The 24,733-nt window shown below is 35.3% G+C and overlaps 1 protein-coding gene across 1 annotated transcript in view; it reads left to right on the top strand.

Moving 5' to 3' along the window:
- Window positions 1–24,733, top strand: part of VWDE (von Willebrand factor D and EGF domains) — a 67,054-nt gene that overhangs the window by 36,768 nt on the left and 5,553 nt on the right. Inside the window, exons 16-29 of the mRNA XM_024577191.3 lie at window positions 1,001–1,115; window positions 3,036–3,286; window positions 4,771–5,032; window positions 6,586–6,723; window positions 10,693–11,223; window positions 12,549–12,644; window positions 12,725–12,820; window positions 13,745–13,840; window positions 14,560–14,655; window positions 16,186–16,281; window positions 18,283–18,378; window positions 18,484–18,579; window positions 19,344–19,439; window positions 22,396–22,499. Of these exons, the coding sequence (XP_024432959.3) occupies window positions 1,001–1,115; window positions 3,036–3,286; window positions 4,771–5,032; window positions 6,586–6,723; window positions 10,693–11,223; window positions 12,549–12,644; window positions 12,725–12,820; window positions 13,745–13,840; window positions 14,560–14,655; window positions 16,186–16,281; window positions 18,283–18,378; window positions 18,484–18,579; window positions 19,344–19,439; window positions 22,396–22,499 (2,169 nt within the window). The remainder of the gene's footprint in view (window positions 1–1,000; window positions 1,116–3,035; window positions 3,287–4,770; window positions 5,033–6,585; window positions 6,724–10,692; window positions 11,224–12,548; window positions 12,645–12,724; window positions 12,821–13,744; window positions 13,841–14,559; window positions 14,656–16,185; window positions 16,282–18,282; window positions 18,379–18,483; window positions 18,580–19,343; window positions 19,440–22,395; window positions 22,500–24,733) is intronic.

A 24,733-nucleotide genomic window follows, 5' to 3' on the forward strand; every position in this document is an offset into this window, starting at 1 on the left:
ACTATTCTACATTTTTTTCCCTTAAGATTACCAATCCGATCATATCCATAAGAAGTTTCTGTTTTTGAGAAGTTGTTTGATTTATATTTTCCCTCAAATATTCTATTTCCACATACCCTACAATAAGTACTTTTGAAATGTTGTTATTTTTGGTTGTTTTATCTTCTTGGGCTATTTTGTTCTTATTTTTGTGTCACGTTCTGAGGGGCATCCAAGGAGATTATTTTAAAATTTTTATTGTTATTCAATTACAGTTGTCTGCCTTTTCTCCCCATCCCTCCACCCTACCCCAGCCAAACCCACCTCCCTCCCCCGCCTCCACCTCCCACTTGATTTTGTCCATGTGTCAAGGAGATTTTCTAAAGAGAGCTCAGTTTATATATGCTGAACAAAATGTGGTCTTATCCCAAGGTTAAAAATTATTGCTACATTTAATATTATTTCTGTGCATGCCAGCATCTCTTTCCACTATCCTGTGTAATGTCCACTGTGATGTGTGGATAATCACGCTGTAGGCCTTGTCTAACTTTGCTGTGATCACAGGACATAGTGAGCTCCTAGAAAAGAGAGGCTACCTAGAAACGAATGTGATTCTAGAAGATGTTCTGAGTAAAAAGTTCTATTTTCCTTTTTTAGCAAATAAAGCTCTTCCAGCATGAGTTTAGCAGTAAAAAAGACAAAGAAGAAAACATAGATCTTCCATGTTATTTGTAAGCTATGTTATAATTCTGCACAGAGATGCAACTCTATGCATTATTCCCTCCATACTGATGCATTCGGTAAGCATCAACACGTAAAGGAGATTCTTTTCTAGCACGCATTTATGACTAGGGGATATGAAAAAATATTTCCTGATCAAAAGATTTAGAATATATCAATAGAATCATCAATATATATGGTGCTATTCTTCTTTGTACAGTTTACTCTCCTTAATACTAATTGTTGCTGTATTTTGATCAGTGATCTCCTTTTTAAAATTTAAAAAAATGTTTTCCATTAGGAAAATGTTTGCATTGTTGATGGACTCTGCTACACTGACGGGGATAAAAATCCTACCAGACCTTGTTTGATTTGTAGACCTAAAATTTCGAAATTTACTTGGTCATTTTTAGAAAGTAAGTTATTTTTTATTAATCTAAGTATTTCCTGTACAAGATATTTTAAGTGATTTTTAAACCACAAGTTACATAAATGTGCTTAAGATAAACATTGTATTTAACTTCTTTCCTAACTGCACAAATTACTTTGCTAGAAGAATATATAAGATTAATTGCTTTTATTTTGTGTGATCTCGATGATTATATTACAATAGGGTATGGGCTTTCATTTTAATATTTGATAAGGAAAGCAAATGTGAAATATTAATGGAAGAAACGGGAAGAGTTAATCCAGCTGCACACAATTTGTGCAAGTCAAATAACTACTAGCAAAATGACCTCTCAAGCATTAAGTACACAAAAATGTTCATCAGTAAAACTCGGTGGGTTTAGTGAAAGGAGGTCATTACTTTGACACCAAAGGTTTCCATCCTATGCTTAGCCTTAACTCTTTTCAGTTTTGTGACATGACATTTAATATTAACCATTTAAGTTCCAATTGCCATGCACTCATCACCTGTTAAATAAGATTATCTGGATTTGATCACCTATAAAGTGCCTCCCAGCCCCACTGTTCTGTGACTCTCTGAACATAATTTTGGGCAAATAATTTCTGGATTCTTTTTTCCACCCCAAAATGCCCTAAATTATAGTCATGTACCATATAATTTCTTCACTTCCCTAAACACAGCTGTGTGATTCTACACTGGCGTTCTTCACATTCTTTTTCCTTAGTCAAAAGACCAGCCGTCATAAGACACAAGATATAATTACTCCCTGGCCCCATGTAATTTTATGCACAGGGGTCCTAAAACCTTATATTTATACATGCTTTGTAATATCAGTATATATGTTATTGCATGTGCAAATTTCATTACTGTATCGGACCATATGTCACATGATTCACTGTTCAGATGCAAGACTCATGGGAAATTATGGGAAGACGATGGAAACTTGGTGAAGAATTTAGTGCAAGAAATAAGGGGAAACAATATAACTTCTGAGTTGGTGTCTTGTTTTTAATGGCTTTGGTATGATTGGTTCATTATAGACTCACAGCGTTCAAAGATATGACAGGTCTGTAAATATCATCTGGTTCAAACCCTTTGTATTGAGGGTGAGGGAATTAAAATCAGTAAATTGTACAAGGATATATAGTCAATGGCAGAATGGGAGCCAGAACCACAATGACTTGGCATCAGGGCTTTGTCAGTGCAAGTGAAGTGTCTGAGCCCAGTGTAATGAAATGAGGTTAGTCTTTCTATCTACTAAACACGTGAACAAGAGCAACATTTAAAAACACAGGGCAATATAAAATATGTTTTAAATATTTCCACGAGCATACAGAGAACACGTTCCTTTCCCCCTAAAATAGCTACCATTCCAGTGTGTGAGCTCAGCCACTGAAAGGACTCCTGAGGAGCAGCGGATTGGTAATGACTAAATGGCTCCCAATTGTTGTAACTGGGGAGGCATGAACAGCCAAAATCATTCAGGGGAACCCAATGGATAATCCACTCATGGACAGGAAGTGAGAAATAGAGAAAGGGAGGTGTAAAGAGGAAAAGTGAAGCTGAAAAGGACAGAGCAAACAAGAGCCAATGAAAGAGCAAGCAGTGGGATTGCCAACACTAAGTAATCTCAGAAAGAAAAGAAGGTACATCCGGTCTGTCTGGGTGATGAAAGTGAATATTATGCTATATTCAAAATGTTTTCAAACTGTAACAGCAAAGCTTGAAGTTTGTACCTGTCACTTACTTTTACATCTAAGAATGGAACTGAATTTATTCAGAATGTTAACAAAAAAATGAAGAGAGGTAATAGACATTTCAAGAGTTCAAACTATCAAAATGTTTGTCTCAATGGGTTCTTTGTATCACACTTTTCCTCTTGCTTTTCTATGCAGGCATAAAAAAATAAATATTTTCTCTGTTACAGACAACCAACCCCCAGTGATTCAAATACAGCAAGACAAATTGCAGACATTTTATGGGGAAAACTTTGTGTACCAGCTCATGGCCTTCGATCCGGAAGGCTCTGACATCCATTTTACCATGTACTCTGGTCCTGAAGGAGCAAATGTTTCCTCTGCAGGACTCCTTAAGTGGAAAGCAGAGTCACAAACTCCCCGGCCATTTATTCTACACCTTAGTGATGACTGCAATGCTGAAACTAAAGTCACAATTGAGGTATTATTTATAATTGCACAAATGAGACTCAGTTAATTAACAAAATTTAAAAATGTATTCTTACTTTAAAATATAATTTATATTCTTAATTCATGAAGAGTAACTAAACTATTAAACATCTCATGGAAAATTAAACTGCCAAAATTTTGACTATTTTTGTAAGAATTTAAAACCTTACAGAGACTCTCAAGTCTAGAGCACAGATCTAAGTTACTAACTCCTAAAACATTTCCTTCGATACTTAACTGTGACAGGATAGAGAACTCATTCATGTCCATCTTTGAGAAAGATCTGTAATTAATCTAAGATCGGTATCTGTCAACAAGAGGTCACTGCCATCAATCTAACGCCAATAGGAGTCCCAATCTGCAGTGTGGTAAAAGGAGAAACTATTCAAGTAAACAGTTTGCAAACCAGGAAGACAGCCTTGAGAAGAAACTGAAAGTGCTCTGTCAAGACAAAGGGAAGGCTCACTTTTATAAAGAAAGTTCTCACTCTGGTCCCTGATTGGTTCATTTCAATGCAGATAAGGTATCTAGATATGCCCAATCCCATTGGTCCAAATAGTACTGTCCTGCTTGGTCAGAATCACGTATTCTGATTGTTCACCATGAAGCTGTTCTGATTGGTCAGTAAAGATGCAAATGAGGACATAGCGGTGCAGTTTTGATTGAACGGGGCAGGTCTCAGCCCATTGGTTGAAAGATGATTCCAGGAACTCCCTTATAAGGGTTAGTTCAGATGGCAGGAACACAGTGCAAGAGGCTAGCAACTCAGTCTATGAATTTTTCCCTGGAATGCAGCGTGCACAAGAGACCTCCACCCACAATGGCATCTAGACTCTGGCCATAACTTTGAGCCCTATAAACCACAAGGAGCCCTTCTTGGAAGGTTATGCCATCTCAGAGTCTTCATACCTTCTTCCCTCAGGTGAAGAAATTTTAGTCGTTGAATTAGAAATCAAGAATGTAAATATAAGATTTGAAATTACTAATGTGAGTTATATTTTCTCATTTGATGACTGTTTTGACTCTATTAGTCATAAGCTCCCAATATTGTTTTTCTGTGCTCTGTATTCACTTGACACTTGGGACACACTTTCACACAGAAGTCGAGAAGGGCAGTTTGTCCTATGCTGTGTTAACCATGGCAATCAAGTGTTTGTTTACTCTCTAGACTGAGGACTGACTGCTTTTCACCTTAAATTTTTTTTTCTTGCTTGCATTATAGAAATCAATCATCATGTAACATTTAAAAAAATATTTTTAGCATTTATATTTTGGCTAATGCCCTAGAGAATGGGCATAATTGCCCTATTAAACTATTTTTAAATATTGTAGTATATTAAATACACATATACTTGCAAAAATGCATGATCTGGTCCTACTTGTATACAAACATACCTACCTATCATGACTTCTGGGACATAAACTGAAGATGACTTTATTGCAAATAAAGCATTTATTTTTTTGTTTCTTTTTCAGTTGACTGTGAAGTCTTGTGATTGCTTGAATGGTGGAAAATGTGTGTCTGATATTAACTTTCCTCTAGGAAGTGGAGCATACCTGTGTGTCTGCTTGCCTGGTTTCCAGGGCAGTCTTTGTGAAGTGGATGTCACTCAGTGCCAATCAAACCCCTGTGGACTTGGCAGATGTGTTAGTGGTGTTCACAGTTATTCCTGTGATTGTCCACCTGAGCTCGAAGGTAAGTATGGGTTCCTCATAAACGAAATTAGTATACGAACAAGTAAAAAAGGAAAGCTCCTGGGAACCTTCATCTATAGGTCACTCAAGCAAATGTATGATCCTAAAGATTTTTATACACATTTTCAAATTCTAGTAAAAGTCATCACATATACATTTGTTATCCATATCTCCTTTCATTGTAAATTGCTTATACATGCATTAATTTGCCCATTTTTATAATTTTGATAGAAGTATTCTCTTTTTACATTGTATTTTGCAGCTTTCTAAACATTATCTGGTAGGTAGAAATACATTAAAATGTATCACTATTCAAATATAATATAGAATAAGAAAGAAAATTACCATGGGAAATATAAAAATTACCATTTGAGAGGTTTTATAATTTATTAACTTAGAAATATCACAGTATAAAGTTAGAGTTAAAATCAAGTGAAATGTTAACATATTTGTTAACTCATTAGTTATCCTAAAATATCTGATTCCAGAAACCCCAAATAAGTATGCAACTAACAACCTTTAACTTCCCAAGGCCTTCTAAAAACTCATACCAATGTTTTATTTAATTTAAATAGGTGTAATATTAAATAAGTGAATACAAAGTTGTTGAGCTGATATTTTTCTTGAAGGATATTTAGGTGCTTTTTAAATTTTCTTTAGCTTTATAAAATAATTTTATCATTTTGGACTATTATGCTACAGACTACATTTGGAAAAATTCAAATGATGATTGCTTCATGGATTTTTACTATAATAGAAGTTACCATCCATTAATTACTGTGAATTTATTCATTTAAAGTTGTTGCTAACATTTCAAAGCAGAATACGTCACCTCAAAAAATTTTACTGAGGAAAGACTGACCGTCCTAGCACATAGTAATATTTTCATGGATTTTCACAGCCAGTACAATAACTGGACTGAATAAGTTGTCCTTAAGCTAAGCCAACAACCATTCTAATAATTTTTTTAATTTTAATTTTTTATTGTTATTCAATTACAGTTGTGTGCCTTTTCTCTCCATACCTCCACCCCACCCCAGCCAAAACCCCCTCCCTCCCCCACCTCGACCCTCCCCCTTGATTTTGTCCATGTGTCCTTTATAGTACTTCCTGTAATCCCCTCTCCTCACTGTCCCCTCCCCACTCCCCCCATCCACTGTTAGATTGTTCTTAGTAATTTTTTTTAATCACCAAGTTTTTAAACAAAGTTCAAATTGCTACTATAACATGGTAAATGTTTGCCTTAAAATATTAATGGATTTCTAAAATCTTTTTTAAAAATAATTTTTATTGTTATTCAATTACAGTTGTCTGCATTTTCTCCCCATCCCTCCACTAAAGTCTTATTTATAGGAAGATCTTTTATAATTGAAGGGTCTGGTTTAATGTTAAATAGAATCTAATTAATAACTTTATGTTTCATTATCTAGTACATTTTTAAAACAGTACACTTCTTTCCTCTTAATATGTGACAGCTTTTGGGGGGTTAGGAGGACATACATAAAGAGTGAAAGAATTCAAATAATGAGCACTTAATTGGTCAAATATTGGTTTTCAAATTAAATAATGTGAACTCTCAATCTGTATTTCACTTAGGCGAAAACTGCCAGGAAGATGTCAATGAGTGTGACTCCAGACCGTGCTTTCCGGGGGTAGAATGCTTCAACACCTTTGCTTCCTATCACTGTGCTTCATGTCCTGAAGGATTTCATGGTGACGGAAAAATATGTCATGGTAAAGTCTCTATTTTCTGCCATACAATATTTTTTGCTGAATTTAATTAATTCAAATCACTTGCTTTCATTCTCCCTTTTAGTCATGCATTTATTCCGTATATGTGCATTAACTGTCTTGCTTTAAGTTAGATGCAGGGAATGCAAAATTACAACCGTGGGGCAAAAAGAGGCTTACAGTTGTGAGTGCGCAAAACACAGTTTATTCTTATTATTTATTATGGTATTATTTTCCATACAAACAACTGTAAACCTATTTTTGTCCCTCCTTGTGTATATTTTCTCCGTCTTAATGAGTCTGAGTATACTAGCAGGGATTATGACATGTAATCACATAATTCAATACAGTGTTCTCCATCTTTTTTAAATTTTTAAACATTTTAAAAGATTTTATTTATTTATTTTTAGAAAGGGGAAGGGAGGAGGAGAGGGAGAGAAACATCACTTGATTGATCAACTGGTTGCCTCTTGCCTCTTGCACGCCCTAACCAGGCACCTGGCCCTCAACCCAGGCAATGGCCCTTCAGTTTGCGGGATGCCCAACCCACTGAGCCGTGCCAGTCAGGGCGGTGTTCTGTGTCTTTTGATAGAGTGCTTGAGAGATTAGTAGAATATTACCCAGGGAATCGTGTGTACCTGGAATGATAATGAAAAGTTTTCAAAAGACAGTGTCACTACAGCTAAATCTGTTGTACCCCATCCAGAGAGATAGGCATTCTAAGCAGAGGAAACAGCAGGAGCAAAGGTACAGTGGCTTCACACACACAAATGTCGCAGCACACCTTGCATAATGAGTAATTTGGTAAACCCGAAGTAGAGGGAGAAAAGAGGCTGCTACAGGATTGGAAGCTAGAGAGGTAGCCAGTGTCCGCCTGGCTAAGACATCAAAGACATCATGAGAAACGGGATCAAGGTTCCCATTTGAGAAAGTCTATTTAAGAGCAGTATGGGGGATGGGCCACTTGTGGGTAAAGAACTGTTTAGGTGTGGAGTTAAACACATATAAACATGAAGATATTCTGATCTAGCAAATGAAGTGAGATACTAAAGAAGCGAATTGATAACACCTGGTCAGTGTTGAAATCAGGAGAGGGTTTTAAATTTTATCAAATGCTTTTTCAGTATCACTTATTAACCTGCTGTAATTTGTTAACATTTCATTAGACTAACTTATCCAGAATGTTTTTATGTATCAAATTACACTTTGGCATTATTTTATATTATTTTCTTTATTAATATTTTCATGTAATTATGTAATGTAATTATGTTAATAGAGATACAAGTTTATTTAATCTGGATACAGTAATATATAACCACAGTACCACATTTGATTTGCTAGTATTTCATTTATATTCTATGTATATTTATAAATATTTATAAATATAGGATTTTTTATAGGATTATGCCACTCTGATCAAATGTTTATAAAAGTTTTCATCTCTTTCTGTGCATTGCAATGGTTTTGTAAAATATTCTTTTCTTGGTTATTTGGTAAAAGTTTTTCCATTAAGATCATCTGTTCTGAGATCGTTTTGGGAGGTGATTTTAGATGATTTTCTGTTTCTTTCAGGGTAATTATTATATTAGCTACTCTATCACTTCAGTCAATTTAATCATTTATATTTTGTACAATCACATATCTCATCAAAATTTCAAATTCTTTACTTAAAATCATATGTAGATTTCTTGTTTGACTTAAAATTATCCTCATATATGTAGCTTTTTCTCTTTTCTCATCTCCAAAGTTGTTTAATTGTATCTTCCCACTGAGAGATGATCTATTTGTTTTTTCATGTAATCTTTTAGATTTGCTTTTCTGTTAATTGTCTCTTCATAACACTTGTTTGACTTTTTGCTGATTTGTAGGAGTACTTTATATTACACGTTCTTAAAGTTATCTTCTTCATCTCAATGGCTTGTCTTTATCTATGTTGTCTTGTTATATAGAAATATTATCATTTTAGGTAGTCAAATAGAGGCATCTTTTATTACAGCTTTATTTATAGTTTCCATTACCAAGTATCTTCTAAGTTATGCATATAATCCCTTAAATGTTCTTATAAATATTTATTATTTTATATTGTTTTATATTTTACATTTAGTTCTTAGTACATTTGGAATTTAGGTTTTGAGTTACAGGCCCAATATTTTTTTCTTCCAGATAAATAAGCAGTTATGTATAATCATTTATTAGAATAAGCTATTTTTAAAATAAGAGAAAATCAAATAAGCCAAACTTTCATACTGAATTTAAATATCATATTTTTATATATTAAATTCACATATACATTATGATATATTTCTAGTATGTTTTTATCACCTAATAGTCTTTTTCTATGCTAATAATGCATTATTTTTATTAGTGTGACTTTATAATAAACTTTAGTATTGTTAAGGTAAATACCCCCTCACAATTCTTCTGTTTTGTCATTTTCAGTATTTCTGATAAACACTTTAACATGAACCCTAAGACATTAAATTTCAAAGGATAACAATGTATTTTACTAATGTGCACTTGCTAATATAATACATATACCCCATTTCTTCTGCTATATATTTTTTGTAATCTGGATTTAATTCCATTTCTTCTCCACTTCCTCCTGCAATCCTAATGACAAAAACTCTCCTAGGAAGATGATTCGCATAGAGCAGTTGGGAGCAGGAAGGAGCAGTCCTTCAGGCACAGAGGACTGGGAGGAGGACACAGCTTGTCTCAGATCTTTACCCAGGTCCCCTGACAGTGGCTCTTGCACTTTGTATTGTGATTAATTACCGCACTGGTGTTTTGTTTTGGCCTATGTTTGGTACACTCCCGTTTCTCTATCAGTCTGAACTCCTGTGCTTTCTGTGTTTCATGAAGTCCTCAAAATTACTAAAAATCTTTCATGGCCCTTGTTTCTATTTGTCACTTATGCTAAGAATTATTTTTATTGCTGTTTTTCATATGTTTTCTTTTCCTGCTGTTGATTTGGTTTCCCCTTTTTTTCATATTGTAAGGGATATGAGAAGCTGGGCATGAAAGAAAATGCTAAAGTCAACTGTAAATTGACAGTAGAAAGTATAAAAGGAAAAATGTCTAATCACCACTTAAAATGGTCCATACTATAAAATTAATTAGATTTTTCCATACCAAAGAAATTTTTATAAAGAGATACTGGATAAGGAAAATAAAGTACCGATGAAGACAGAAAAAAATGGTAACTTCCCCCCCCCCAAAAGAAGACACACAAAAATGTTTAATTCCTACTTGAGCAATCAGTAACGACAGGGATATAAAATCATGTTTTGTCAAATTGGTAAAAGGATTAGAGTCACAGTTCTTTTCCTCTCATACAAAATAGCATTTATCTAGTTTATCAATTAATTTTCATATAAGCATTCAGTTCCCGTCCTCTCCTTTTTAGTAGCCTTAACAACACTGAGTTTCTCAGGGAGGGAGCTTTGCTTTTTTTGTAGAAAAAGGGGAAGGGAGGAAGAAAGAGTGAGTGAAACATTGCTGTGCAAGAGAAACATCAATCCCTCTCATAAGCACCCCAACTAGGTACCAAACCCGCAACCCAGGCATGTGCCCTGAATCCACCCGGCGACCTTCAGCTTTGCAGAAGGACACCCGACCAACTAAGCCACGCGGGTCAGGGCTTTCTTTTATTTGGAAGCCTAATGTGTATTAAGTGGTAGTAAATGTTTGCTGACTATTTCTAACTCTTAATAAAATTATTAGTTGTTGTCCTTAACTGTTACACTGTTTAACCTTTCGTGTTATCTTGTGTGTTCAAATAGATTATAAACTTCTTGAAGGCAGGCGTCACTGGACCACTCCTCATCACTGCACATCTCCTAGTGTAGTGTTACACATGTAATAAATATTAAATGAAGGAATAATTACTTAGCATTCAATACTGTGGGGACAGCAGACATTAATAAATATTATTGACTGACATTTTCTCTCTCTCTCATTTTGGTTGTTTAGATATAAATTTTCAGTCACCATCAGCAGAGCATTTACTAATTGGTGCAAGTTCTACCCACAGTCCGGCTACTACCAAAACCAACGACACCTCGTACTTCTCCTTAAAATCAATTACAACTCGAATGAACAATTCAAAGCCTATTTCTCATCAGATGCCAGGTTTTAAACATGTGGATCACACTCGGAGTACAAATCTCAGTTTGGGAGAGTTAGAAGTTCCTGTGAACAACTGTAGTGCTACAGGCATCAACACAAACCTTTCCCAGGATGAAGTAAATGTTACCCAGGGCACCATGCAAACACAGGCAGGAGGACATAATTCTCAAACTAACAAGTCTGCCCAAGGTTACACACAGCATAAGAATGGGTTTGCCATCACTATTTTGCCAGAAAAGCCTGAGTCAACCAAAATATCAACCTGTGCTAAATCTCCTTGCTTTCCTGGCGTTTCCTGTGTGCCAACCACAGATGGTCACTTCCAATGTGGACGCTGTCCCTCTGGATTTTATGGAGATGGAATCAATTGCAGAGGTAGTATGAAAACTCTTCAGAAGATTCAAAGAAAACTATCTAGTTCATGTTAAAGTATTTAAAAAGATATGCTTTCTATTATTTATTAACTTCTATTTACTCCATTTAGTCCATTAATTTCTATTCATTTTATATATTTGTTATTTGCCTACATATTTTTCACATTTTAAAAGTTAACACGGGCGTTCCTGAGTTATTTTTCAAAATTAAATATTAAATAGAATTATAACTAGGTAATATAAATATATTTGTTGAGTACAAACTGTGTTCCAGGTTCAATGGAAATACTTCTTATGAAGTTTGTCAGATAATCCACAAGAACCCACAAATTGGGTGTTATTTTTTCTCATTACACAGATAAGAAAGCAGAGCCTGAGAGGGCTAACTAACTTTCCTGAAACTGAGCAGCTAAAGAGATGAAATAAGGATGTGAATGACATTGTGGTCTGGTTCTTTTCAGCTCACAGGGGGCACTTAGCCCTTTACATTACTAATTCCGGCATACTCGTTCATTTGCATAACTAGGTTTCTCTAGAATTCCTCCAACCCTTGAGAATAAAACAAACTGGGCATCACATTAATTTTGAAAAAAGTGTTTACAATTATCAGCATTGTTTTCTCTGACGCAAATCAAATGTTTGGTTTTGACAACACAGAAGCTATTTTTTTGTTACTGTTATTTTGTTTTCTATATTGTTATCTATTTGAGACTTAAACAATAGCACTGTTGGAGTATTCCTTTGTTCTCAGTATTCCCTAGAGAAACTCTTGTGTTTTTTTGTTTTATTGTTTGTTTTTCCTGTAGGAATAATGATAATAATAATCTTAAAGACTTAGGTGTTTATAATATAAAACATTATTATTAAGAAATGAAACAAAACAACCTCATGCATTTAGAATTTATCAGGTAGCTATAGAAGCTTAAGAAATACAAACCTATAAGCTTATGTGTGTTCCTGGCATCTTCAAAATTCTGATTATCTTTGCCATTCATCAACATTTACCTTATTAGTATCTGACACTTCATTGCCCTCTGGAAGAGACTGTAATCCCGTTTATGGTTAGCAGCCATCTCTAACACCAGGTTTTGCTCTGGGAGGAATTACCCATATGGCTCTTCTTTCTTACCCTATTAATCATTTTTCTCAGTCATTCTAGTAGTAAAACAAATATAAGGAGAAAAATAATTTCATGGATAAATGCAGTGGTTATTTAGTAACTGTTAAATTTTCCAAATTTCAGAGAATTTTTTATTATGACGAAGTCTATGGGCAACATGTATAGACTGTGCCAACAACTCAGCCTTTTGTCCTTGATTTTTGCAGCCATTTGTAGACACCCATGTGGAAAAGGGAGGGAGTGTGTGGCCCCAAACATATGCAAATGTAAACCTGGCTACACTGGCTCTAACTGCCAAACTGGTAGGTATGGCGCTCATTAGTTTGAATAATTAATTTAATTGATAATTGATGTTTCTAACCATGAGCTTTATTTTATACAGCTGTATGCCATCCTGATTGCAAAAACCATGGAAAATGTATTAAACCTAACATTTGTGAATGTCTTCCAGGACATGGTGGAGTAACCTGTGACGAAGGTAATAATTCAAACTGAAAATCAAATAATAGTGCTAAAATAAAACATTTTCTTTAAAGCTAGTCAGTTTTACTGTATACATACTAATACATAGTCATTAATGTTGGTGAGTCAAAATTTTTAATGTTTAAAATAATTTATTTGAACATTAAAAAACCTTAAATTTCTAAAACAGATATCCAAAGAGCAAGAGCTTATTTATCACTGGCAAAATTATCTTCAGAAATAAATTTCTGAGGCTTAGTTATAGTTTTCCATATCCCTACAAATATTCTTACCTTCAAGCAAAGGACACCTGATTATTGAATGTCTATAGCCATATAACTTTATTGTTTTGGTTGAAATCTTAAGTGGAGAGCTTATAAAATGTTATTCCTAAAGTAGACAATATAAAAAAAACAAATTTGTTATTATAAAAATAGTATTTTTAAGGAATATATGTTGGTAGATAGTAATATAATTGTTAATAAAATGGAGCCACATTAAATGCTCATAACAAGGTTAAATTAACAAATTAACAAATAACAAATTTACTTTGTTATTCTAGATCAACAAGGTAAATCTAGAATACACTACAGAAATAGTATCAGTAGCATATGAAAATAATTATGGAAATATAAAAGTGTTCTATTTGTAGGCAGAAATGCATTATGTCCAAGTTTCACTTTATAGAAGAAAGCTAAGATTATCTATTTCCATTCAGTTAACTGTAAGTTTTATAAACCAAGACATGCTAATGATTTGTGGGTGTTTTCAGAATGTGAACTCATAGTGAATCCCACAGACCCAAAGTTCATAGTAAAAGATAAATGAGCTTGTTATAATTTGCTCTGACAAGAACCTTCTACTGCGGCTATGCTTCATAAACGTAAACTGACTTTTTTTTAATTGAAAGCTGACTTAATAACATAATCCGTGTCTGCAGACATCTGTAGCCCACCTTGTCGACATGGTGGCACCTGCTTGGCTGGAAATCTCTGTACTTGTCCTTACGGTTTTGTGGGACCCAGGTGTGAAACAAGTAAGCAAAGTCTCATATAATAAAATTGCTCCTTTGAATAGCTGATGGCTTTGGTGCTGATCTAAACCGAAACACCAAGTAAAACCCATGCAGTCATGAGTTATCACCACAGTTAGCATTCTGCATACTACCGGCAGTGCTAGGTTCCAATACTAACATAAAGAAGTTTCTTCTGAGAAGCTACTCTCTTTTGACCTTATCTATAACCATTTCCCCAAATTTTTTTGATAAGAATTCAGTCTGTTGAATTGCATATAAGTTTATGTTATTTAATTCATGTCTGTGAAAACTTTCATCAGTAACTAATAATTTTTCCAAATGGCCATTTCTTATTTACCATTCAGCTCAATGGTTTTCTACTTTTCCCTTCTCTATTAGCAAAAATAAAAAATAAAAATAAATGAACGTGAGAATTGGAGACCATTTAAAGCCAAAGGATAAATTATTTTTATCTTTCTGATCTTATTAATTAGAACAGGACACAAGGACAAAATCAAGGGGGAGGGTACAGGTGGGGGAGGGAGGTGGGACTGGCTGGGGTGGGGTGGAGGGATGGGGAGAAAATGCAGACAATTGTAACTGAATAAAAATAAATTAATTAATTTAAAAAAAGAATATATAATTGGCATGTGGGTTATGAGCTAGCTAGATAATAACCAACAATACGACCAATTCCAAGCCTAATTAACCTTTCTTTTATTTTTATCCCATGACCTCAGTGGTTTGTAACAGGCACTGTGAAAATGGAGGCGAATGCCTTACACCAGATGTTTGCCAGTGCAAGCCTGGCTGGTATGGGCCCACCTGCAGTACAGGTAAAGTCAAAAATATTTTCAATAAATAGGTCAGTGGAAAGAAATTTTAAATTCAACAATGCCCTAAAGACTCACACCCCAAACATAAAACTAATCTGACAAGATTGATATGAAGTTTTTATTCCAGACATATTTTTAAAACCCTATCTTTCACCTTCCTTCTTTTTTCTTATTTAGACCATAAACAGCTTTAATGTTATCCAATACAAACAGTATTATTTTCTTTTGCTTTTATATTTTCTTCATCCACTTGCCCTATGGTGGAGAGAAACCTATCTGTGCTGCATCTCTCAGATCTCTTTTCAGTTTTTTTTTTTCCACAGACTTTCTATTTCATTAAACATTGAAGCAATTCTGGTTAAGTGGACACCACCATGTGATTTCATTTATCACACTGTTGGGCTTACTGCCTTGGCAGCAGTGTTTGCAATTCTCTGTGTTTAATCTAATACATTGTGATCTAATGACTTTTCTCACATAGATTTGATTCAGCGTTTGTAGCTTGACAACTATGTGTGAAGCATGATGCAAAGGGAAATAAGATCAATTTGATTTTGCCCTGATTTGAAGGAGCATATCATTAGTGAGAGATACGGGATACAATTTTAGAAAGACTATGATACAAGTTGAGTTATAATAAGTTATGTAATTACTGTACAGTTCCTTGGAAGCAGAGAAAAGGAAAATTAATTTTGGAAAGTACAATTTGGAAGAAAAATGTATCTCAGGTAGACCTCAGAGAGTGGATAAAATTTGGGTTCAAAGATGAACAAACGTTTCCACTTGTATGTGGGGTATGAAACAAAAGATAATAAACAAACAAACAAAACAAACTCATAGACACAAACAGGGTGGTGGTTACCAGAGGGGAAGGGAGTGAGGGGAGAATGCTGATGGTCAAGGGGGCCAGATATGTGGTGATGGAAGGAGACTGCACTTGGGGTGGTGAGCACACAAAGCAGTATATAGATGTTGTATTATGAAATTATGAACTTGAAATTTATATAATGTTATGAACCAGTGTTACCCCAATAAATTAATTTTAGAAAAGAATGATGAAATCAAGGTACCTTTCAACGTGGAACAAAGCTAAAGAAGCAAAAAGAAAGGCTGTTTTCGAGTGTGCTAGGACTTGGGTGCAGTGTTCCTTTTGGAATTGGGAAGGAGAGTTGACAAGGTACACAGGGCCGCACTTACTTGAGCAGATGACAGACCGTCCTGCTTGAGCTTTTGAATTCTTATAGCTGCTAGTCATTCTTTCAGCTTGCCCAGGGCACTGTGAGTTCTACCCACAGCCTCCACATTCTTAGCTTGGTATTTATTTGTAAACTTTATGAACAGACTTGCAAAGCTATTACCCGGTAATTTCATTCCTCTTATGTTTGGAAAAGTCTAATTAATTATAGATTAAGAGTTTTACTTGCAGTAAAAATAAAATATTCCTTTAAGCACTATTTTGTACTCCCATGTAGCTTTTATTTTTTAAATAATAAAACTGTTACGGTCTCTCTCCCTCCTGCTGTTCATTAGCTTTGTGTGACCCTGTTTGCCTCAATGCTGGTTCCTGTCATAAGCCAAACACGTGCCTCTGTCCAAATGGATTCTTTGGTGCCCAGTGTCAGAATGGTAATTATTTTTCCTTTATAAATAAAAATGCAAAGGCACAGTTAGACAAACATAAACAAAGCTCTGAGTGAATACCAAGAGACCAGTTCCAAAAGGGAAGACGCTCTTATTAAATCACACACCCTTTTGAGACAGATGTGAGCCCAGTTGGTAGGAAGGAAAGATGGTACACACATCAAAAGCCACTGACTACAAGCAGACAGACTTTGTTAAGAGTAAGCTATAAGGAGTATATGCTGTGGGTTCTATAGATTTTCAAAGAGAAAGATAGAAAAAGAGCTAGAAACATCACGAAAGAGTTAAACTACACTATTAATAACCAAGGCTTAAAATGTGTAGCTGGAGAGATGATTCCCTACAACTTCCAATTTCCTTCACCCCTTGAATGCCATTAGCCTGATCACACAGAGGCTGAGGCCAAACTACTTGGCTCACTTTGGAGTTCAGATGAAAGACTTATCTAAAACCTAGAAAGAATTTTGTAAATGTATATACGAAGGTGAATTTTTTCCTAAATCTCCTTTTCCTGAAATGGGATTAGGGGGTAGACATGGCCAAGCCTAACTGTAGTGCCATCCATTTCTCTGTATTTGCTCTTATCACATGCACTTTTTTGAATAAATGTCATATTATCTCTATAAAGTTTTGTGGAATGGATGAGTATTGATTATAGCAGAGTTACCCATCATAAATAGGTCTTCTGTTCATCTAATTTTTTAGTTCTAAATTTCTAACCATAGGTATTTCCTATGGTGTTTTTGTAATAAAAATAATACACATTTAATAGATAGAAATAATCTGTGGTTGCATAAAGATTAAGAAGCAGAAAATATAAGAGCATTTCTCCATAATAAAAAGTAGCAATAAAAACACCAGAGAAAGTAGACTCAGGCATTAACCAGAGAAAAGCTCACTCTAAAATGATGAAAATTATCCATTTGCTAAGTGATTAAGAAAAAACGAACAAACTCACAGACACATACAACAGTACAATGATTACCAGAGAGAAAGAGGGATGAGGGGAGGTAGAAGGTCAAGGGGCAATAAAGAGCGATGGAAGGACACTTCACTTTGGGTGGTGAGCATGCAATACAATATACAGATGGCATATTTTAGAACTGTACACATGAAACCTATATAATTTTATTAACTAATGCCATTCCAATAAATTCAATAAAAATGAATTTATTGAGATTCAAAACCAGTTCATCTGACATTCATTTTTAAAAGACAACCTAAAATCCATTAACTTATCATTCAGGGAAAGTTAAATTTCAAATTGCCTATATAGTTATTATTATTTTTAAAACAACTACATACAATTGTCATATCTGGAAGTAATATGAAGCAATAATAATCCTCTCATAAATGATGGTAAACATTAGCTCCTGAACTTCATGGAACAGAATCATACACAGTATATAGAAGATACTATAGCACATTCAAGATTAACCAATAAATATTACTAACAAAGCCAAGGATTTATTGTTAAAAAACTTTGACCACACACTCAAAGAAATGTCACATAAATAAAGGTTTGCATTCATTACCTCAGTAGGTATTTAAAAGTTAACTTAAAAGCATTTTCTCAATATTATGTGACAGATTTTTGTATTTTTCTAATTACTATGGAAACAGAGACATTCTAATTTGACTTATTTTCTTGGTTTTGACCAGATCATTTCACTCTTTACTCCAAAGTATGGTGAAACATAAGATAAAGTTCTCAATTATGTAGTGTAACACCAAAGACTCCATTTGTTGTGAACACCTCACCAATACATTGCAAACTGTGCTACCCCACTAGCAGCTTATAGCTCTCAGCATTTTCATTTTATGATTTAGAAAGGATGATTTTAATGACTTGCAGGTATGATCTTTTTATTTTAATAGCACATCTCTCTGCCTTATGGCCCCATAGATAACAGGTACCTGATACAATATGTAATGTACAATGTTGAATGTGTAATATTCACAGACTGCTGCTGTGTATTCTTTTAGCTATTTGTTACCCTTCCTGCAAGAACGGTGGCCACTGCATGAGAAATAATGTGTGCACCTGTCGTGAAGGATACACTGGTAGGAGATGCCAAAAAAGTAAGACACTTCTACATGTATTTGACAACTACAGGTAAAGCAAACACAGTATATAGCAAAACTCTTGCTAGTTAAAGGCTTACATTTCATCTTTTTTACCTTAAGGTATCTGTGATCCCGCGTGCATGAATGGAGGAAAATGTGTGCGACCAAACGTTTGTTCTTGTCCTTCTGGCTGGAGAGGGAAACAATGCAACACACGTAAGAGGATACTCAAAATGCTCTGGCTTACGTTACCCTCTCAACATAGACTGGAATTTAAGACAAATTCCTTTTCTTTGTTATTGTTTGTTTTTACTTTTGCTTGTTTCTATTCTAGGTGATATCTTTTTGAAATTGAAATCTGAGTAAAACGCAAAGTCCTTCCAACTCATTCCTTCAAGTTAGCAGAGGAAGAGGGTATAATGTATTTTCCAGTCGGGCTACAGTTACCAGGATAAATAGCCAGTGTTTAAGTCCTGGTCTCCTAGTCTTAAGTAGCAGCCAGGTGAAGGCTTTAAAAATTACTACCTAATTCCGTGGTCCCATCTTGTAGCAACCAATTCAGACCCTCCCAAGGTGGGGTGCCACTTCTTTCAAATCCACTTAGTTTTTTAAATGATGGCAGCTCTCCTCATTTGAATATTTTTTTTTCCTTTTTATAAATTATTAGTTAAAATTAGCAGCTACTATAATTTATTGGTCAAAGAGAAAAATGAGAAGCAACACAAATGTCTAAAAATCGGAGTAAAGTTAAATCACGATGCACTTTATCAATAGAACATTATACAACCATTAAACTCATGTTTTTCAGGAATAAGTAGTGACATCAGAAATATTCTGGATAAAATGTTAAGGGAAAATATCCTTTAATCTTAAATGAACTTTTAACTTTTTCTTTTTTCCTCTAATGAATATTGTTGTGGTTCATGGTAGGATTTGACTAGTAGAGTATCTTTTTAACTTGTTTCTATTTCTGTTTGCAGCTATCTGCTTCCAGAAATGTAAAAATGGTGGTGAATGTATTGCTCCTAGTGTATGCCATTGTCCTACCACCTGGGAAGGAACGCAGTGTCAAATACGTAAGCCTACAGCTTTGGTTTTCTACTATAGGTTCCGAACCTCAATCTGTTATAATCATTAGCCAGGGAGCAGGGAAGAGCCAAGTAGCTGTCTTGGCTTCCCATAGCCCCTAATATTTGTTTAATTTACAACCATTGTTCACCCATACAATATACCTTAGAAGTTTTCATCACTTATTTAACAATGCTTCCCATGAAATTTCAAATCTTTTGAAGTACTCAGAGGTCCTTCTACCTATATCAATATTTTATTGCTACATGTATCAAAATTTTAACCCTTAACACCTCAATTTCTAATTCAAACTCAGGAAGAATTAGACTCCTTTAGCTTGGATATTTTATAACCTCTAGAAACATTATTTATAGACCTAAAAGTCAATCATTAACATAAAATTATTTTTGCAACACCCAGGCAAAATAAAGACGTGTCTGTTTTGCTTAAACCAACAAACTTAAGCTAGCTAAATAAAAGCTAAGGATTAATCTTAGATCACACAAACTTGAAAAGCATTTGAATTAGCTTCTATATTTCTAAGAATTTTAGAATACCCAATTATTACGAGCCATTGCTTTTAAATTAATTTTTAACACTACTATTCGGAGGTAGAAAATTATTTCACATTTACGGCATAGACAGGCACAAACAAAAACCTTTTAGCCATGAGAAAAACTCACTAGTTTATAAAAGAACAATTGGATCCAAATTTCCTCTGGAAGCATTTACAATTTATATGTGTTCTTGACAAGTCAAGTTCCAAACGACCTTCTCCCTTTTAAAATTAGGACAGACGTTTTTAATACATCAAAAATTGGTTTGACACCTAAATGACATCACGGGTTAATCTATTTCTCTAAATCCTCTTTTTGAAGCTTCAAGAGACCAAACTTCAAAGCCAGTGTTTTCAAATTGTGTGCGTAAAAATTAATTTAGAAGTGTCAAAGGCCCTCATTTCGGCCATCTTAGTATTACGGGAGGCTGACTGCGGTCGCGGGCCTTGTCGGCCTTGGGGGTGATCGTCCAGGGTAATTTTGAGAGTTCCAGCTTTGAGCAAACTCCTAGGGGAAACCAGCCCTACGCCCCTCAGGGCGCCCTGCCCTCTTCCCCGGCTCCCGCCGGCTTCTCCGGGACTGGCCGCGTCACACACCGGACCGCTGTGGCGCCCACCTCTGCCAATCGGGATCCCGAGGGGGGTGAAGTCTGAACTGTCGTCCGCCTTTGGCTACTCGGAGTGGGGAAGCAAGTCTCCTTTCCTTTTTGGAACTAAAGAGAGTTCAGTCATGTAAACAGCACAGCTTTTGTTCAGACTCTCAGAAAGCAATCCAGTGAAAAAGCTGAAATTAATTAAGAGCAGCAACTTTTTTTTTTCTTTTTAACGTCAGTGTGTAGGTGCCCCTTGGGTGCCCCACCCCCTCCCATGGGGACCTGGTCCACAACCCGGGCATGGGCCCCAAGTGGGAATCGAACCAGCGACCCTTCGGTTTGCAGGCCGGCGCTCAATACACTGAACCACACCAGCCAGGGCGTTTTCCCTTTTTTTCCCCTTCCTTGGGTTATCTCAACCTTTATCCACCTCTAAAATTCTCCGAGCACAGCTTAAATAAAGCCACGCCTGCTACTTGCAGCAAGGAGGCCCAGAATTCTAAGAGAAACTCACCGAGTTCACTTGATATTGACCCGGAAGTCGGTGTGACCCTGGCTGCGCTTCTTTGAAATCCTGACGCACTACGTCATGTAAGCACTGACGTAAGAGACGTCCAGACCTGTAGGGAAATTTTATGCGTTTATTTGAGCCAAACTGGTGATACATGCCAGGGAGCAAGATGTTTTAAGTCCTTTTCATCAAAAGGCTTTATTTCCAGCTACCCAGAGACTATCTAAATATTGATGGCATTATTTGAACAAGATGTCCAACTCCTATTTTCTGGAAAATTGTTTAATAACTACTCAGATCCATGATGTGATGTGAATAGTGCTTAGCTGTGCAGCTTTGTGCATTACACAGCCTGCCTGTCACACACAACAGTCCTGATGAAAACGTAACCTCTAAATGTTGTATTTATACCAAAGGAAATATTATCTTGAATTATACTACCGGTTTCCAATATGAGCTATTGAAGCAGATACCTCTTCCATGGAAAATAAGTGCATTATATATAATGTTATATTATGCTTATTTTCTCTGAATATTACTTAAACGCATTTCCACCTCCTTAAAAACACATAAATGATATATTAAGTACACAGTACTAACACTATAATTCACTTGACCTTTCCCCTTATGTGGAACATGTTGTTTAGAAGTTATCACTATTATAAGAATTTTATCTCTGTAGGCAGGCACATAGATAGATGATAGATAGGTAGGCAGGTAGGTAGGTGGATAAATGATACTGAGCTATATTGAAACAGAGATAATTTTAAATTTCATTAGGAGAGATTTTAAGGAAAAAATTTCTAGTACAGTGTGGAAATCTTTAGAAAATCTCCAATAGAGTTGTTTCACTTTAAACTTCTCATGACGGTGTATAAAATTGCCTGTGTTGTCCATGCACTGGCTTGTATGGAACTGTCTTTTTCAAATTTTTGCTAAATTGTTGAAAAGCAAATTATGAATGCCATCTTATGTTACTGATTTGAGTCTCCTCCGTCAAGATAAAAAAAGATATATTTTAAATACTTTAACATGTAGCCAATAAAAAGTCTGTTTACTTTAATAATGGTTTTATATCACTGTAAAACTGTTGTGGTGAGCTTGGTATATTGTTCTTGGTGTGTGTGAGTGTTTGGTGCTTATGGTTTGCACTCTGGTTACAGGAAGATGGGAGTACAGTTGGTCATTCACAGATTCTTATGACTTTTTGTAGCTGAAGTGGTTGAATAAGTTAGGACCCCTGGAATAGAATATGTCACAAGCACTATCAAAAGGTGGTAATTGAAAAAACGTGTGTGTTGCAGCAATTTGCAGGCACAAGTGTCTTTACGGAGGCAGGTGTGTACTTCCCAATGTGTGTTCTTGCCGCACTGGATATTCAGGAGTCAAATGTGAAAGGAAAATACAGGTATTTGAACTTTTAAACAGAAAACAAATGTTATATATTGACATATGCTATCTACTCAGATATTCTATTAATAACTGACACCCGTTAATGTTTTATTTTATTTCCAAAATTAAAAAATACATAAGGATTTACTAATTTGCCATTAAATCTAAAAAATATTATTTTGTGTCACTATAAAGTTGTCTTATTATTAAAAATATTGATGTAGTTGGAAATTCTTAAGGAATTTCAATGTGTAGATATAACCATCAAATGTTGTGGAGTACTTTACAACATTGGACCTAAAAGAAAGCAAATATTCCATCATACAGATTTAAGACACTATTAATTTATATTTTGGTCAAATATTAGATAAAAAGTGAGAGGGGTGTTATGGGTCTGGGTGAAAAAAAGTGAAGGGACTAAGAAAAACCCCTCATAGACACAGACAGGAGCATGGTGATTATTAGACAGGAAGCGGGGTTGGGGGAGGTCGGAGAGGGGATAAATGGTGATGGGAGGAGACTTGACTTTGCGTGGTGAACACACAGTACAATAGACAGATGATGTATGATAGAATTGTACACCTGAAATGTATATAATTTGATTAACCAATGTCACCCCAATATATTCAATAAAAATTTTTAATAAGGACCACCCTCATCCCTCTCAAAAAACACTACCACTTTTAAAACAGTGAATCACTACTTCATTGATTTTGGGGTGGCCCTAAACATTTTCAGTGGATCATTTGCCACTAAAGACTTGTCAATCCCCATTCATTTATTTAACAGTAGTTATTTCTCTTTATTTGCTCTCTGTTACATTCCTTCTCAGGGAAAACCATTAAAAAATTCTTTACATTATTAGACTTAGGATTTATTTGAATTTCGGAAATCAAGAAAGCAAAGGAAGAGTAGAAGCTTTCGTAGAGTGTCTGCAATTGCCCCATACTTACTGGTAAAATATCTATTTTAAAAGTTTCTGTAATCATATCTGTACTCATAAAATTGAACTAAATATGTTTGGTCCCCAGTCTTAAAGTTCTAACTATTAACAGCTGAGATTATTTTTCAGTCCCAATTTCTATAAATTCCAGGGTGGCTGTCATGATCACAAGGAAAATTGTAGCAGAACTCCAAGATTGCTTAAAATCCAAATGTATCGGTTTTAATTTAAAAAGTAATTATACGCTGTTTAGCACTTCAAAAAGCTAAAGGTTCACGAAGTATGCTGATGTCCTGGAAGTTGAAGAATGGTGAGGAATTTTCTTTGAAGGATGGTGCTGAACCAGTCTGGCCTGGAAGCAAAGTAGATGTGTAAACGTCTCCCCTAGCTCTGGTGTTCAGCCTGCAAGCGTATGGCCCCCATTTTGAAAAACACAACATCATAATGGTTTGAAAACCAGAAAACAAAAATTATTGAGTACTTATTTGACCAGCTATTGTTGAGAAAAATAATATAAAGCCTTGAGTTCTCCCTTTGAAGGCAGCCTAAATATACATATATGTGTTATTTTACTTTATTAGAGATCTTTATGGCACAGAAAACCATGTGACTTCAAAATTTTTCAAGCCCACTTTGACATACTAAACTAGGTTACTTCTCTTTATTTTAATTTTATGCATCTCTTTACCAATTTAATCTTTTCTCATAAGGTAAATAAGGAATGGGGATCTTCATTCCCATTAATGTTGCTATTGAGACAGCAGCTGAAACCATTTTAAGAAGAGAACAGAAAGACATGCGGAAGGAAAAGGAAGACAAAAAACAAGGCCAGCTCAAGGACCATGTCCTGCTTTGCTATATATTACCTGCTGTCCCAAATTCTTTACCACAATTTTCACTCTAGCTTTAGGCTGTTGCTCATTGTTGTCATCAATTTGATTTGTTTTTAATATTTCTTTGGCTCCTAAACATAGAGAAAAAAGTGAATTTCTTTTTAGCAGGGAAAAAAGGAAGCAACCAGATCTCTTTTATGGGTATTCACAGAAACCCCCCTATCTCTCTCCGGCTCCTCCCTTGACTACCTCCTCAAAGAAGAGTTTAAACTGGCTAATCCCCTCCTGGCCCTCCTCCAGCACCCTGAGATCCTGGGTGAAAAACAGAAATGGAGGATACTGATTGGATTGTTAGAATCTTTCAGTGAAAATGACATAATTACTGGCTAGAAAAAATGACACAGAGAAAGGGGAAACAGGCAAGAGGAAAGAGATCCTGAAGAGACTGGGTTGACAACCAGCTTTGAGGCTCAT

Source organism: Desmodus rotundus, chromosome 6, assembly GCF_022682495.2.
Source record: "Desmodus rotundus isolate HL8 chromosome 6, HLdesRot8A.1, whole genome shotgun sequence".
Classification (NCBI taxonomy): domain Eukaryota; kingdom Metazoa; phylum Chordata; class Mammalia; order Chiroptera; family Phyllostomidae; genus Desmodus; species Desmodus rotundus.